The sequence below is a fragment of the Myxine glutinosa genome, chromosome 11 (genome assembly GCF_964187855.1).
Source record: "Myxine glutinosa chromosome 11, kmMyxGlut1.1, whole genome shotgun sequence".
Lineage (NCBI taxonomy): Eukaryota > Metazoa > Chordata > Myxini > Myxiniformes > Myxinidae > Myxine > Myxine glutinosa.
The window spans coordinates 118314408-118330222 of NC_136271.1; the positions used below are offsets into that span (position 1 = coordinate 118314408).

At 48.3% G+C, this 15815-nt stretch overlaps 1 protein-coding gene across 4 annotated transcripts in view; it reads right to left on the bottom strand.

Annotated features, from left to right (window-relative positions):
* Positions 1-236: 236 nt before the first annotated feature.
* The window catches only part of LOC137436932 (vascular endothelial growth factor A), a 78234-nt gene continuing 62655 nt past the window's right edge, over positions 237-15815 (bottom strand). For 2 of the 4 annotated variants that reach the window (XR_013625040.1, XR_013625039.1), the window contains exons 7-9: positions 3362-5073; positions 2688-3096; positions 237-1815 (exon numbers count right to left, since the gene is read on the bottom strand). Coding sequence is in view for 2 of the 4 variants with exons in the window: in XM_068131169.2 (XP_067987270.2) it covers positions 5052-5073 (22 nt within the window). In the remaining 2 variants the exon portion in view is untranslated. Of the gene's footprint in view, positions 5074-15815 lie in introns of all 4 variants that reach the window. The other 2 variants (XM_068131169.2, XM_068131168.2) reach the window with 1 other exon arrangement.

The window sequence follows — 15815 nt, forward strand, 5'->3', positions numbered from 1 at the left end:
ATTACATATGGAGTACACACAATTATGGAAGACAGTACTGTCACATCAAGGAAAACTGGTAAACCCTATGCTAGGCCCATATATTATTTAGAATATTAGGCCAGGGTGATGACCTAAAGACCTTCTGAAGATCAGCATATTTTGGGATGCGGTTACATCATCTGTGTACCATAGTAAATCCGGACAACCACCGATCCATTCTTTCATAATACAAAACTCACTGCAAACAAATTGAGTATAATTTAAACTTTTAATAAATATAACTGTAGTCATAAAATAATTACCATTGTATGTACATCAGTTATATTGTACTACATCTACAGGAGCTATACAATACTTGCTCAGAATAGCATTGTTCATCAGCTCCAGAAAGTGGCAGTGTGCAGACGATGTCACCAAAGAGAATAGAAACTGTCCTGTGTACCAATACCACGCTTCCTTGTTTGCAGAACTTCATTTTCTCGGGTACAGAGCAACTTCCTGACCTTTATAATGGATGCTTCTTTCCAAGTCGCAAGGGGGAACATTGATGAAGCAGCCTAGAAACTGCTCCGGCAGAACCGATGCTCTGTATAGAGCATGCCGCAAAAGAGGGGACATCATGACATCAAATTAATTTCATTGGTAACTTCCTCCATGGAATAATTAGAACAATTTTGGTACATTTGGTTTAGTGTGACAATGGCAGAAAACTAACGTCGACCAGAAATCAGATATGAAACGTTCGACAAAACGTCAAAACGAAGTCCAAGAAATTTAGCCAAAATGGGATTCCTTCACTTGGTAGTCATCTATACATGTATGCAAAACAAAATGTTGAACAACCACACAATCCGGGCCCCCACACCCTCCGCCCCAATATGTCGCACATTTTCCATCCTTGCCTTTCTTTTCTCAAATTTTTTTCTATGTTGCTTGCATATGAAATATGTAGATGACCACTATGAGTTTACCAAGTGAGATTAACAATTGAAATGACAAACACAGGCCAATTCATGGTTTCGGCAACCAATGACACCGATGGCTTTAAATGTCAGCAATACATTTTGATTAAACACCTTCAGAGTCAGCTCTATATTTTAATTTGGCACAACAATTATCTGTTGAGCTATCCACAACCCAGTCGGGTACATCACTCTCAACCAATAACATTTGAGATTACATGACGATGTATTTGCTGGCGATATACGAAGTGAACAGATAATCGTTAATTTTACTCCGTGGTATAATTTATGTACAACTGTAATAATGAAAGCAGCAGTTTCCCTGTGCAATTTTTCCATTCCAAGATACAAATAGGATTAATTTTGGAAATTTTGAAATAATGATTCAGCCTTTCAACCAGATCCTCGGTGATGTCCTCTCATTCAGTGATATCTTCTTGATAAAATAAAATATCTTACAGCAATTCTAATATGCCCGAGTATTTACATTTGCAGCCAAGGTCGATCCAATGATGCTCCAAATCTTGGGAATTATTTTGTTAAGATAATTATCCATGGAACTTGAAGTTCAAATTTGTTTAAAACCTTAAAATCAATATTTTATTTATGGCTGGCATAATTTTCTCACTCTAAACTGTCTAGCCTGGGTTTGAATCCTGACCCAGCTCTACACTTTCTAGCCTGACTTTGAATCCCGACCCAGCTCTACACTTTCTAGCCTGGCTTTGAATCCTCACCCAGCTCTACACTTTCTAGCCTGGGTTTGAATCCTGACCCATCTCTAGACTTTCTAGCCTGACTTTGAATCCTGACCCAGCTCTAGACTGTCTAGCCTGGGTTTGAATCCTCACCCAGCTCTACACTTTCTAGCCTGACTTTGAATCCTGACCCAGCTCTAGACTGTCCAGCCTGGGTTTGAATCCTGACCCATCTCTAGATTTTCTAGCCTGACTTTGAATCCTGACCCAGCTCTAGACTGTCCAGCCTGGGTTTGAATCCTGACCCATCTCTAGACTTTCTAGCCTGACTTTGAATCCTGACCCAGCTCTAGACTGTCTAGCCTGGGTTTGAATCCTCACCCAGCTCTACACTTTCTAGCCTGGGTTTGAATCCTGACCCATCTCTAGACTTTCTAGCCTGACTTTGAATCCTGACCCAGCTCTAGACTGTCTAGCCTGGGTTTGAATCCTCACCCAGCTCTACACTTTCTAGCCTGGGTTTGAATGCTGACTCAGCTCCAGACTGTCTAGCCTGGGTTTGAATCCCGACCCAGCTCTACACTTTCTAGCCTGGCTTTGAATCCTCACCCAGCTCTACACTTTCTAGCCTGGGTTTGAATCCTGATCCAGCTCTAGACTGTCCAGCCTGGGTTTGAATCCTGACCCATCTCTAGATTTTCTAGCCTGACTTTGAATCCTGACCCAGCTCTAGACTGTCCAGCCTGGGTTTGAATCCTGACCCATCTCTAGACTTTCTAGCCTGACTGAATCCTGACCCAGCTCTAGACTGTCTAGCCTGGGTTTGAATCTCGACCCAGCTCTACACTTTCGAGCCTGACTTTGAATCCCGACCCAGCTCTACACTTTCTAGCCTGGCTTTGAATCCTGACCCAGCTCTACACTTTCTAGCCTGGCTTTGAATCCTCACCCAGCTCTACACTTTCGAGCCTGACTTTGAATCCTGACCCAGCTCTACACTTTCTAGCCTGGCTTTGAATCCTCACCCAGCTCTACACTTTCGAGCCTGACTTTGAATCCCGACCCAGCTCTACACTTTCTAGCCTGGCTTTGAATCCTGACCCAGCTCTAGACTGTCTAGCCTGGGTTTGAATCTCGACCCAGCTCTACACTTTCGAGCCTGACTTTGAATCCCGACCCAGCTCTACACTTTCTAGCCTGGCTTTGAATCCTGACCCAGCTCTACACTTTCTAGCCTGGCTTTGAATCCTGACCCAGCTCTACACTTTCTAGCCTGGCTTTGAATCCTCACCCAGCTCTACATTTTCTAGCCTGGGTTTGCATCCTGACTCAGCTCTCGACTGTCTAGCCTGGGTCTGAATCCCGACCCAGCTCTACACTTTCTAGCCTGGGTTTGAATCCTGACCCAGCTCTAGACTGTCTAGCCTGGGTTTGAATGCTGACTCAGCTCCAGACTGTCTAGCCTGGGTTTGAATCCTGACCCAGCTCTACACTTTCTAGCCTGGCTTTGAATCCTCACCCAGCTCTACACTTTCTAGCCTGGGTTTGAATCCTGATCCAGCTCTAGACTCTAGCCTGGGTTTGAATCCTGACCCAGCTCTAGACTGTCCAGCCTGGGTTTGAATGCTGACCCAGCTCTCGACTGTCGAGCCTGGGTTTGAAGCCCGACCCAGCTCTACACTTTCTAGCCTGGCTTTGAATCCTCACCCAGCTCTTCACTTTCTAGCCTGACTTTGAATCCTGACCCAGCTCTCGACTGTCGAGCCTGGGTTTGAATCCCGACCCAGCTCTACACTTTCTAGCCTGGCTTTGAATCCTCACCCAGCTCTACACTTTCTAGCCTGACTTTGAATCCTGACCCAGCTCTACACTTTCTAGCCTGGGTTTGAATGCTGACCCAGCTCTAGACTGTCTAGCCTCAGTTTGAATCCTGACCCAGCTCTAGAATTTCTAGCGTGACTTTGAATCCTGACCCAGCTCTAGACCGTCCAGCCTGTGTTTGAATCCTGACCCAGCTCTCGACTGTCCAGCCTGGGTTTGAATGCTGACCCAGCTCTAGACTGTCGAGCCTGGCATTGAATCCTGACTCAGCTCTAGACTGTGTAGCCTGGGTTTGAATCCTGACCCAGTTCTAAATTGTCTAGCCTGGCTTTGAATCCTGACCCAGCTCCAGTCTTTCTAGCCTGGCTTTGAATCCTGACTCAGCTCTAGACTTTCGAGCCTGGGTTTGAATCCTGACTCAGCTCTACACTGTCTAGGTTGGGTTTGAATCCTGATCCAGTTCGAAACTGTCTAGCTTGGGTTTGAATTCCTGACCCAGCTCTAAACTGTCATCCCAGTGTTTCACAGGCAGGGGGAGGCATGAATGTGTGTGCTGTCCCTTGGATGGGCTTTAAATGGGCTTCCCGCCTACCGGCTTTCATTGGTGGTTGTTAAATATCACATGATGTCCTTCGCGAAGAGTAGCGCAAGCTATCACCTGCATCCTGAACAAATTATAAATTCCTGCCCTGTCTTTTACAGAGGGCATTTGCATCAGCGGCACAGCCATATCCTCAGCCAATGATGCTATTCTTTGCCATGTACTGCATACTAAAGAAGAAGAAGAAGAACTAAAAAAAAAGAATGGAACGAAACGCCTAAAGTAATTCATATAATGACGAAAGGGAAAATGAATTAGATGATTAAGAAAAATATTTTCAGCCCACCCCAATGAATGCTTAGATGAGCTGTTTTGCAGAATAATACGTAAATAAATATCCATATTAAAGACGTTGTAATAAATAGCTGTGTTGATGGTGCAGCCAAACATGAGTATGAAAAATGTTTTACTGTTAAAATAAAAAAAACCATGTGCAGAAATAGAGCCAACACCCCACCAGCCTCATAGCAATCAGATGTGTCCCTTACTAGACATTTTAAGCAATTTACCGTTTTTCCAACCAAAGATGAAAGGCGAATACAGTCAATCATAGTCATATGCACAAAGGCCGTCAGGCTTAACTTGTCCACAACTTCACCAAGTGCAAAGGAGACACCAAGAAATGTGAGATTCAAGATGGTCTCCGAAGCTGTAGAGAGTTAAAAGAAAAATCCATTCTTCTTGCAATGCAGTTTGTATCTTGATAAGTTGTAAATGTGTCGTGTCTCTCCGTTTGCTGAAACTCACTGCAGCCAGCCAACAGTTGTTGGCCAAAACAAATTTCACAGAAAGTTGCACGTCCTTTCCAAGTGATCTTTCATCTGTCCTTCTAGTGCATTCATGCACACGCAGAGATTGCTTTACATGGATGCAGGCGAGAGTTTCACGGCTTTGGCAGCACTGGCCTTTGTTGGAATTGCATCAAGCTGGAATTCTGATTTCCCGTAGAAGCCAATGCTCTGTCACTTGGCATCAAGATCCAGATACTCATCTCCTCGGCCTTTCACATCTGTAAAGAATGGATCAGATATGAAAAAAAAGATCCGGTTGCAAATTTACATCTTGATAATGTTCTTGAATAAAATGTTTAAAATCTCCCCATGCCAATGCACAACGAAGACTGATCCCGACAATGTCAGATCACTCAAATGAGTTGATGTAGCATTTATAAATAGCATTTCAATATATACAGTCATCCCTCGCTATATCGCGGTTCACTTTTCGCGGCTTTGGTACATCGCGGGTTTTTTTCGCTAGTATATGTAAAATTATATCGCGGATTTTTCGCTATATCGCGGGATTTTGCGGTATAAATGTATTTTTATATACTATTATTTTAAATATTTTTGTGGTAAAATAAGCATTTTCTAGCCTAAAAAATTAAAAAACGTAAAAAAATAAGAAAAATACAGTATTTAAAACATATTACAAGAAATAAAATACTGTACATAGTGTACAGTAGAAGAGTAGACAAAGAGACAAAGAGTCGTGCGTATGGAAAACGCAGATGCGGCAGCTTCCACTTGCGCTAGTTACCCACGTAATGGGTAACTGTAATGCTCTTTCTGGCTGTGCAGTACATTCATCATCGTCATCACCTTCATCGTCATCAGTACTGCACAGCTAATTCATCATCATCTTCATCACGCAAGTTGTAGTATTGAAGAGCCGGGGCTCTTGCTTGATACGGACGAAATGACGGGCAAGACACAAACTCGTCCGAGAAGATATTTATTCTCAAAACCAACTCGGGAACACTGAAAAGCCCGTTTATCGGGCTGAATTATAAAGCACAACCAGAAACCGAAAGCCACGCCTCTCAAGCGTGGCGTGCTTGGTGGTCACGTGATCAACAGGTGTAGCTGATTATACCCGCACGCGCCGCACGCTTTGGCGGTCACGTGACCAGCCACTCTGGCGCCGGGGATCCCCGCCGGTGACGTCACCGGCTGGAGCAAGGAGATTCTAATGCTTGTCTTGCTTGGGGAACCCATGGGTCGCTACAGTATCTTCAATGGTGAGTACCCATTAGAATTTTATATGTTGTTAAAATTACGTATGTTTAAGAGTGTAAAAAGTGTTTAAGAGTATAGGAAGTGTTTATAAGAGTATGGGAAAGGTTAATAAGAGTGTGGGGAGGGTCATAAAGCTTTAAAATATATATAAATAATAAAATTAAAATATGGTCGCTACTTCGCGGATTTTCGTCCATCGCGGGGGGTTCTGGAACGTAACCCCCGCGATAAACGAGGGATCACTGTATATGTATGTGTATATATATATATATTGTTGCGGATATGGGATTTGGATCCATCCATATCCGCTTGTAAATATTCCCCTATTTCCTCAATACTTCCCAACTATCCCCAATCCCCCATTCCCTAGTCCCATTTTCTGTAAACAACACTCTGTAGACCCGACCTTCCCCTATTTCCCCCATTAAATGTCGCATCCAGGTCCACCGCATCTCACGTAGACAACTATTGGACATCTTGCTAGTTATTCTTAGTCTATGTCAGTTAAGGACTCGTTTCCATTAATTCTGACTCTTCATTGCACCAGAATGTGATTGTATGGCACCGTTAGGAAGTTTAGGACCTCCCAATACCTCCCCGCAGCTCTTCCTCACGGTTCAACAACAACAACAACAACAACAACAACAACAACAACAACAACGGCGGCGGCGCGGGGAGTGCGCGTCCTCACTCCGGCTTGGTTGGTGGGGGGTGTTGGGAGTGCACCAGGCCTTTTCAACGAGCCGCCATCGAGCATGTGCTCGACGGGGTTACCAAGTAGGGGCTCGCTGTCAGCTCCTCGTCAAGGGCGGAGCCCGGTAACCCCCGCACCCAAATGAAGCGGCGGACCGGTCCCATCTGGGGCGGAGCCAACGAGCCGAGGGCGTGTGACTCCCCGCTGAGCATGCGCAGGAAGAGAGAGGTGACGTCAGATGCGCCCTGAGCTTGGAGAGAGAAGGACGCCACCTCCGAGCGCTGTGACACCTCCCCGCATCTCTGGACTGGACCGTGCTTTATCCTGTCCCTGAGCCAAGGTGCACCTTGTGCTATCGACTGCCTGTCCTTCCCTGCCATCAATCCCTGTGTAAGTCAGTCTTGTTCCGTTTGTCTGTGGTCTGTCTGGGATAGATAAGATTGTGTCTAAGTGCCTATCTCTTCTGTGTCTTTACCTCATTACCTTGTAATCTACCCCTTTTCTCCACCACTAATTATATCCTCCTCCGGAGGTCTTGAGAACTGTACCCCTTGCGTCGTTTCATTTATCCCAGTCGTTGTGTCCTTTCCTTCATTGATTTAGCGTAGCGCGATTTGGCCAACGTTCGAGTGGAATCGGGTGAGTTGGGGGTAATCGGGTAAACTGTGCGAACACGGCGGCCATTCCGCTCGGTCAAGCAACATCTGAAGCCGCGATCCGTAACAATTGGTGTCGAGGAGTGAGATTCGAGGCCCGAACCAAATTTTTTTAAAAAACATCTAGAAAAAAAATTTGGTCAAAATTATAAAGACACCGAAATTTGATTTTGTTTTACAAAAAACCCGAATTTTGGAAGTCGCGCTATGGCAGATCAAGACGGCTGGGTTCCGGTAGAGGAGAGTGGGGTAGAATCGACCCAGGACCCCAGGGAAGAAGTGGGGAAAATGGTGGAGGAGAGTAAAGAAGGTGTGGTTGAGGGGGTATCAGGCGCACAAAATGGCGCTCTCACGCACGTGGTTACAGCGGCACCAAATTTTGCCGCGCCTGTGACCGTAGCAGCGGGCTTTGATGTGGGGGACTTCATGGCGCAATTCGCCGAGATGCTGAGAATAGAGGAGGAGAAATTGAGAAACCAAATTGAAGCAACAACGAACGAAATGAGGGCCGATAGAGAGGCAAGGGAGCAGAGGGACAGAGACCGCAAGTTTGGCGAAAGGGTCCCAGGGGTGCACGAGGAGGTAACGCGGGTCGAGAAGCGCCGGTTGAGCGAAGCGGAGGAAAGCACGGGTACAATGACGGGGGTAGAAATCGCGACACGGGGTTTGTAAAAGCCGGCGACCGATGAGGTAGAGGGTGTTTTATTAAAGCCAACGGTCGCCGAGGTTAATAAAGAAAAAGCAGTGCTGGGAATTAAAATTGAAGAGATGACGGAGGTAGCCCGGGAATTGCAGGGAGAAATGGAAAATGTGCAAAGTCCCTGCTCAAATCACGATGCTGTGCTTAACCCGAATGGAAGTTGGCAGGTGCGCATGGAGAAAAGGATCCCCCAGGTGAGTCGTGCTGTATATTGTGCGGGTAGATTTTGCAGGAGGATGTTTAGCGACAAAAGAATTTTCGCGCGCTTGGGATCGAGGAAGCATCCGGGCGTTGGTGAAGGGTCCCGTGTGAGTGGAAATGGCACGCGTGGGAGGAAAAAGGGTGCGTCGGCGAGTGGGTGTGTTATAAAGTGTGGGAGTGATACCGAGTGCGAGCGAGAATGCACGTCGGGGTGTACGGAGTGTGACACGAATAGTGAGTTGGTGATGGCGCAGGTGCGAGAGGGCACATCGGAGCGCGAGTGTGAAACCGAGTGCGAGCGAGAATGCACGTCGGGGTGTACGAAGTGTGACACGGAGAGTAAGGTGGTGGTGGAACGTGTGCGAGGAAGCACACCTGAGTTGGTGGTAGCGTGAGTGTGGGAGAGCCCGTGTGAGCGCGTTAGTGGGTGGATGCCAGAGTGCACGCCCATGGTGAGTGTTACGGAGGACGTAACGGAGGAGAGGTGTGCGCAAGAGTGTGCGCGAGAGGTGTGGTGTGTAACAGGGAGAGCGTTGGTGGAATGTACGGACGGCGTTGGAACGCCGGGTTTTGTGAGGGTGAAAGGGGTAGCGTATGCGTGTGAGCATGCCGGTGAAGCATCGACGGTAACCGGGTTAGCGGTTAGAGCGACGGATAGCCGATGCGAGCACTCGGTGCGAGGAGCCCATTGTTGGATGCAGGGCCCGGCGCAGATCGAAGCTGCGTCGCTTCTCTTCGAAGCGTCGTTGCCGATTCGGGCTTGGCCCCGCCCCGCACGGTCGAGTCCGGGCCTTGGCGGGCGAGGCGACCGGTCCGGTTCAAGGGCGAGTGGGAGGAAGCGGAACGGTGCCCCCTCGTGGGGACGGGGTTCCGACCGGGGGAGATTGAGCCATCCGGCCCGGGACCGCAAGGTGCCGCGCCGAGATGGTGCGTGGCATCTCGGTCCAACCAAACCACCTCCCTTGAACCGAAAGCCGGACAGATTCAACCTGCAGGCGACCAAACCACCCGAATTCATTGCTCGGCTTTACGAACCGAGTTTAATGATGTCATGACGCACCGAGGCTAGGATATAGCGGACTGTGATGATGATGGTAGTGATTTGATACGAAATTTATAATAGTGGGTAGAATTGGCAGTAAATGGAAAATTTTTGAATTGGTTGGAATTTGGACGAGCAAAATTGATAGTGGGACCTCCCCGATGTGGTGGAATGGGCAATCCACCATCCCTCACGGCGAGGGGGGGCAAAGGAGCACTAGTCTTATGGGGTTGATGGCAGTGAAAACTAGCCCGGGTGGGTTAGGATATATCGTGTGTAGGGATCTAGAAGAGATTGACATTAGGTAACGTTAAGGTTTAGTTAGTGACTGATACCTGTAGTGGGGACGCAGGTAGATTAGTATGGATGATAATGACGAGGGAGCGCAATAGTTTAAAGGGACGACTGGGAAGCGCAAGTTTCAGAGGGGAGTAGTTAGATGAGATGATGCTGTGTGAGAACTGGAAAGGTGTGTGGAGCAGTGAGGGAGTAGTGAGTGTTGTGGATCAGCGCGAATGCGCTTGGGGGAGAGAAGGGTGCAGGTGGCACCAGGTGTGAGTGCACAGGTGTGCACCAACAGGTGAATGGAATAAATGGTTGTGTGGAAGACATGGAGTGTGGAATAAGTGGAGTATTGGAATGGATGGTCGTGGAGTGAGTATGGTGGAAACGATGGAGTGGTGTGCATGGTGCGAAGGTGTGGATGGGGGAAGAGTGGACCCCCATCACGAATACCCGGGGCGGGTAGTGTAAGTGTTAGGTAGAGGGTATAGGTAAATTGTGGTTGGATATTGGCATTTGTGGTGCGGTTGCAGAATGGTATTGTGGATGGGTGCATTAGTGTTGTGGAAATGGCTGGGCGTGTAGCCTGTTAGTGTGTGTAGTTGGTTTGGGCACTCCACCACTGTGAGGATGCCGGCCAGGTGAGGCCGCAGGTGGGCTCTGGGAGCCGTTAGTGTCAGTGGGTGCCTGAGGATCCCGGGTGTGGATCGGGCAGCCCGTGCCAGAGAGGGCACTGAGGGGGTGAGAGTGCGAGAGGGCCTTCCCCAGTTAGTTAGGTTAGGGTGAGGAGCAGGTAAGCTCGGGTGGCAACTACAGTGGTGGAGGTGTGCAGGTGGGTAGACCTGCTGGGAGAGCTACACGTCACAGCCCAGAAATTGTGCGAGGGCACCGGGAGATGAATCGGGGGAGTGAGACCCCAAATTGAGAAGCACCACAGTTTGGTCAATGGGAATTGGTTTTTAGAACCCATAGAGTAAGTTGGCCAATGGATTGGCAGGGAAAGACCCTGGGTAGTGTAAAGTGTGTTAATGTCATTTAGAGGATAGTTAGGATTGAAGTCTCCTCGCACCATCTACATGCACTCACCTGAGATGACGTACCTCCACACCATGCCATGTTTTGTTATTTTATTGTGTAGATGTTTGGAATGTGAGACGCATCATGACGTGGGTGTGACATTGTGCTTTGTTGTTCCATCTCTTCCTCCTTATGAGGATTGATGACGAATTGGGTGATGGCAAATTTTGGATAGAGGGATTGTGGTGACGAATTTGGTATAGAGGAAATATGGGGAGATGTGACAGTAGCGACGGATTGGTAATGTGTAGATTTTGTACATATGGGGTAAGGGCAAGGGTAGTGTAGGTGACGGGGGTGACGTACGGTAGGGACGAGCTTTCTCACTTCGCCCTCCGTACGCATTTCGCCTTGCATTGCCTTATTGATGTGTACCCTTGTGACCTTACCCCTCGCTCATTTGTCTCTTTTGTCTCCCACATGACCTGTGCGCCATTGGGTGCCGAGGGGAGCGTGCGTGAGTCGGCCATTGTGCGCCCGGCACTCTCAGAACCAGCTGTCTGCATCGATGCACCACATTATGGACCACATGTCTGTGGCCGAGCACCACTTATGGACCCCATGGGTTGGGGCATGGCCCCTCTGCTGGAACCGGCCATGAGGGCCCGAAATCTTGCTGGCGGGCCTTGGCCACAGGGCACCGATGCCCCACAGGTGAACCACACGTAGTCGGCCCTGTGGGCCATAAATAAAGAAAATAAAATGGACACGTTGGGCACACTTTATTGCAAATAGGCCGCCAGTCAGGAAATGAAAGAATGACAACATCTGGAAGAACAAATAATAATAACCAGCAGAGGGAGCCGAAGAGCAAGAGACACCTGCAAGGTTAGGGGTTGTTGTTTTTATTTTCATGAACAATGGTGACTGCACCGATTGGTGCTTGGGTGTGTATTGGTGCATTTTTGGGTGCTTTAATGGTGCATTGATGCAGAGCAGACTGTCTCCCCCCCAGAAAGAACAATCACAGGTCCTGGGTTAGTCTTGTAAATAAAGTAGCGTCAATTGTAAATAATGCTCCCTACCGGCTGTATGTTTAGTTTGAGGATGCTTTCCGCGATTCGGTTATCCTGTGGGTGTGTTTCTGTGAGGAGAAGGGTGCAACGTCGCAGGGGGACATATTTACTCATTTGTGAACATCTGTAAAACTGTCGCACTCAGGGTTGAGTTAATAGTAGAGGGAACTACATCTGAGTGCCACACTAACGTAGGTAAAAATTTATCGGGTCGGGACGCCCCGAGGTAGAGAAGGGTGCAATGTTGCGGATATGGGATTTGGATCCATCCATATCCGCTTGTAAATATTCCCCTATTTCCTCAATACTTCCCAACTATCCCCAATCCCCCATTCCCTAGTCCCATTTTCTGTAAACAACACTCTGTAGACCCGACCTTCCCCTATTTCCCCCATTAAATGTCGCATCCAGGTCCACCGCATCTCACGTAGACAACGATAGGACATCTTGCTAGTTATTCTTAGTCTATGTCAGTTAAGGACTCGTTTCCATTAATTCTGACTCTTCGTTGCACCAGAATGTGATTGTATGGCACCGTTAGGAAGTTTAGGACCTCCCAATACCTCCCCGCAGCTCTTCCTCACGGTTCAACAACAACAACAACAACAACAACGGCGGCGGCGGCGCGGGGAGTGCGCGTCCTCACTCCGGCTTGGTTGGTGGGGGGTGTTGGGAGTGCACCAGGCCTTTTCAACGAGCCGCCATCGAGCATGTGCTCGACGGGGTTACCAAGTAGGGGCTCGCTGTCAGCTCCTCGTCAAGGGCGGAGCCCGGTAACCCCCGCACCCAATAGAAGCGGCGGACCGGTCCCATCTGGGGCGGAGCCAACGAGCCGAGGGCGTGTGACTCCCCGCTGAGCATGCGCAGGAAGAGAGGTGACGTCAGATGCGCCCTGAGCTTGGAGAGAGAAGGACGCCACCTCCGAGCGCTGTGACACCTCCCCGCATCTCTGGACTGGACCGTGCTTTATCCTGTCCCTGAGCCAAGGTGCACCTTGTGCTATCGACTGCCTGTCCTTCCCTGCCATCAATCCCTGTGTAAGTCAGTCTTGTTCCGTTTGTCTGTGGTCTGTCTGGGATAGATAAGATTGTGTCTAAGTGCCTATCTCTTCTGTGTCTTTACCTCATTACCTTGTAATCTACCCCTTTTCTCCACCACTAATTATATCCTCCTCCGGAGGTCTTGAGAACTGTACCCCTTGCGTCGTTTCATTTATCCCAGTCGTTGTGTCCTTTCCTTCATTGATTTAGCGTAGCGCGATTTGGCCAACGTTCGAGTGGAATCGGGTGAGTTGGGGGTAATCGGGTAAACTGTGCGAACACGGCGGCCATTCAACATCTTAAACCGTGTCCGTAACAATATATATATATATATATATATATATATATATATATATATATATATATATATATACACACAGACTTGGCATTTAATATGGAATATTTTTTTTGTGGGGGTGAACGTACTTTTCAAGATGTCTTAGAACCAAAAGTTCATTGGAATTATGTTGAAATTATTCTAGTTTTGTTAATGTGACCTTTAAAAGAAACAAATACCACATTTGACATTTCGAAACAAATAAATTGATCCTTGAAAGTGATGTAAACTGATATCGAACTCGATTCATGGACAGTACTGTGTTAAACTTCTGTACGTTTTCCAGAAGTATCTCTTTATTTTGCACATTAGCCAAAAATTTTTTTAACAAAAACAAAAGTTAAATTACGACTGTGATTACGGACAGTAAAATTACAGTTCAGTACTTCGTGTAACCCCCACGAGCATTCAGGAGAGCACGTACACGTTGAGGCATGCTGTTCACGTGATTTGCCAATGTTTGGACAGTAATCGCTTGCCATGCAGTGACAATAGCCTGCTGCAATTCACGCACAGAGGTCGGCTGCTGGTCCAAGTGGTCGATTTGACGCGTTAATTCTGCCCACAAGTTCTCTATCGGATTCATATCCGGGGACATGGCAGGCCACTCCATATGCTCTACACCACGGTCAGCAAGAAAGTGTTGGATCATGCAAGCACGATGAGGCCGTGCATTGTCATCTTGGAAGACAAAGTTTCCTCGAAAGGCTGCACGAGCAAATGGAAGCAATGTTTCTTCCAGAATGGCCCTGTACTTGAACTGGTTCAAGTTTCCATTCAGAACAACCAGGTCAGTTTTGCCCCCTGCATGAAAAACAGCCCAAACGGTCACCCCACCACCTCCAGCTTGGAGTCTTGGCACTATACAATCTTCGTTGTAGGCTTCATGCACTTGTCTGCGCACTCGGACGCGGCCATCTTGACGATAGACCAGAAATCTAGACTCGTCACTGAAGATCACGTGATTCCAGTGTCCTGGCTGCCATTGACGGTGCTCTCTGGCCCACTGCAATCGGCGCTGGCGGTGTTGTCTGGTCAGGCGTGGCTTTCTCAGGGGACGCCTGGCACGATAGCCTGCTTGAACCAGTCGTTGGTTGACTAGCCTTCTGGATACAGGCACATTTGTCAGTTGCTGTCACTCAGCCCTAAGCCGATTAGCTGACTGGGTACGGCCATTGCGGACTAACCGGTGCAGCTGGCGATCATCCCTCCTTGTGGTTCTGTGGGGACGTCCTGGCCTTGGTATTGGAGTAGGGACACCCCTCTGAGCATTTCGTTTCAGGATCTTTGACACCTGACCTTGAGTGATGCCATACTGCCGAGCAATAGCACGCTGTTTCATGCCGTAATTTCGTAAAGCCACCACTCCATGACAAACAGCATTGTCAAGTTGACTGACCATCTCCAGAGGAAGCGGCAATACCTTTTGTAGATGTGCAGCAGTTGTTTTCCACTAATACAGAACGCAACAACCCTTATATACCCGATTGTGAAGCCAATCGTCAAATGTACATATCCTTACATTTTGTCACGCCACCTGTGATATAATCCTGTTATTGACTTCTTGCTGCGAAAGACAATCAGTGACATGGTTGTTTCAACAAAGACATCACCGAAGGGTAAAATAAACTCACCAGATTGATATACTGAGTTCAGAAAGTAAACCCAACTCAAGAAAAAGAAAAAAAAATTCCATATTAAATGCCAAGTCTGTATATATGTATGTATATTGTTGCGGGTTTGAGAACCCACACAGGTAACATCATTAAAGGTTAAAGGTTGCACCCCATAGTTAGGCCACATGCAACACATCGGCCACCTTAGAACGTTAGTTATTTCTTCGTATATGTGAGATAAGGCCATTTCCAATAGTTGCATCTGCATTGTGTAAAACAAATAAGAGTAGGCCCCATTCAGTTTGCAGCCTCCCTCCAATCGGACTCCATTGCGCACCATCCAGTCTGCACCCCATTGCCCCTCGCAGTTTGTTACGCGTTGGGCCGGCAGGGTTAGCTGCCAGTTGCTCGCTCAAACCAGCCCAAATGCCACGAGGTAAGGCGCGAAAAGGGGGCGGAGTGCGAGGTCCGGGGTGTGGCCACGTCAGGCAGCCATCAAGGGCGGAGCCGGTAAGACCCCATCAACCAACCAGGGCTGAGTCGACATCGCCTGACAGGGTGTGGCTGGACATTCCAGAGGGTTCACTGGGCGTGGCAATAAAACCCTTCGCGCGAGGCCCCCACCTCGGTTATGAGCCGGGGTCCTCTGTTCAACGAGTTATGACAAGGGAGAGGCAGGCGCTCGAGCATTGAGAAGGACTTGCACGATTGCGTTTTACCAAGAAGACTGAACGGCACTCTACATAGGAGAAGGACTCGCGTGCATACGGCAGTGACAAAGAACTGGGACTTGGCTTGGCTTTGGTGACATCATCGTGGAAGTGGCGCATTGTACCGAGCGATACCGGGAGCGCGTATAAAGGCGCCGGTACAACTATTACATACGCAGTATAATCGCCAGCTTACCGACCCCCCCAGTATAATTGTCTGATCCGCGCCACCGACACGGGACGATCTTGCCTGCCGTCTGCCATCACCATCTGCTTCGTGGTACGAGTCGTGGACCGGAGCGAGCTGTGGACGCCATCGGTGGACCCTCAACCGGACCATCTACAACCCCGTGTGAGTCTGAGCC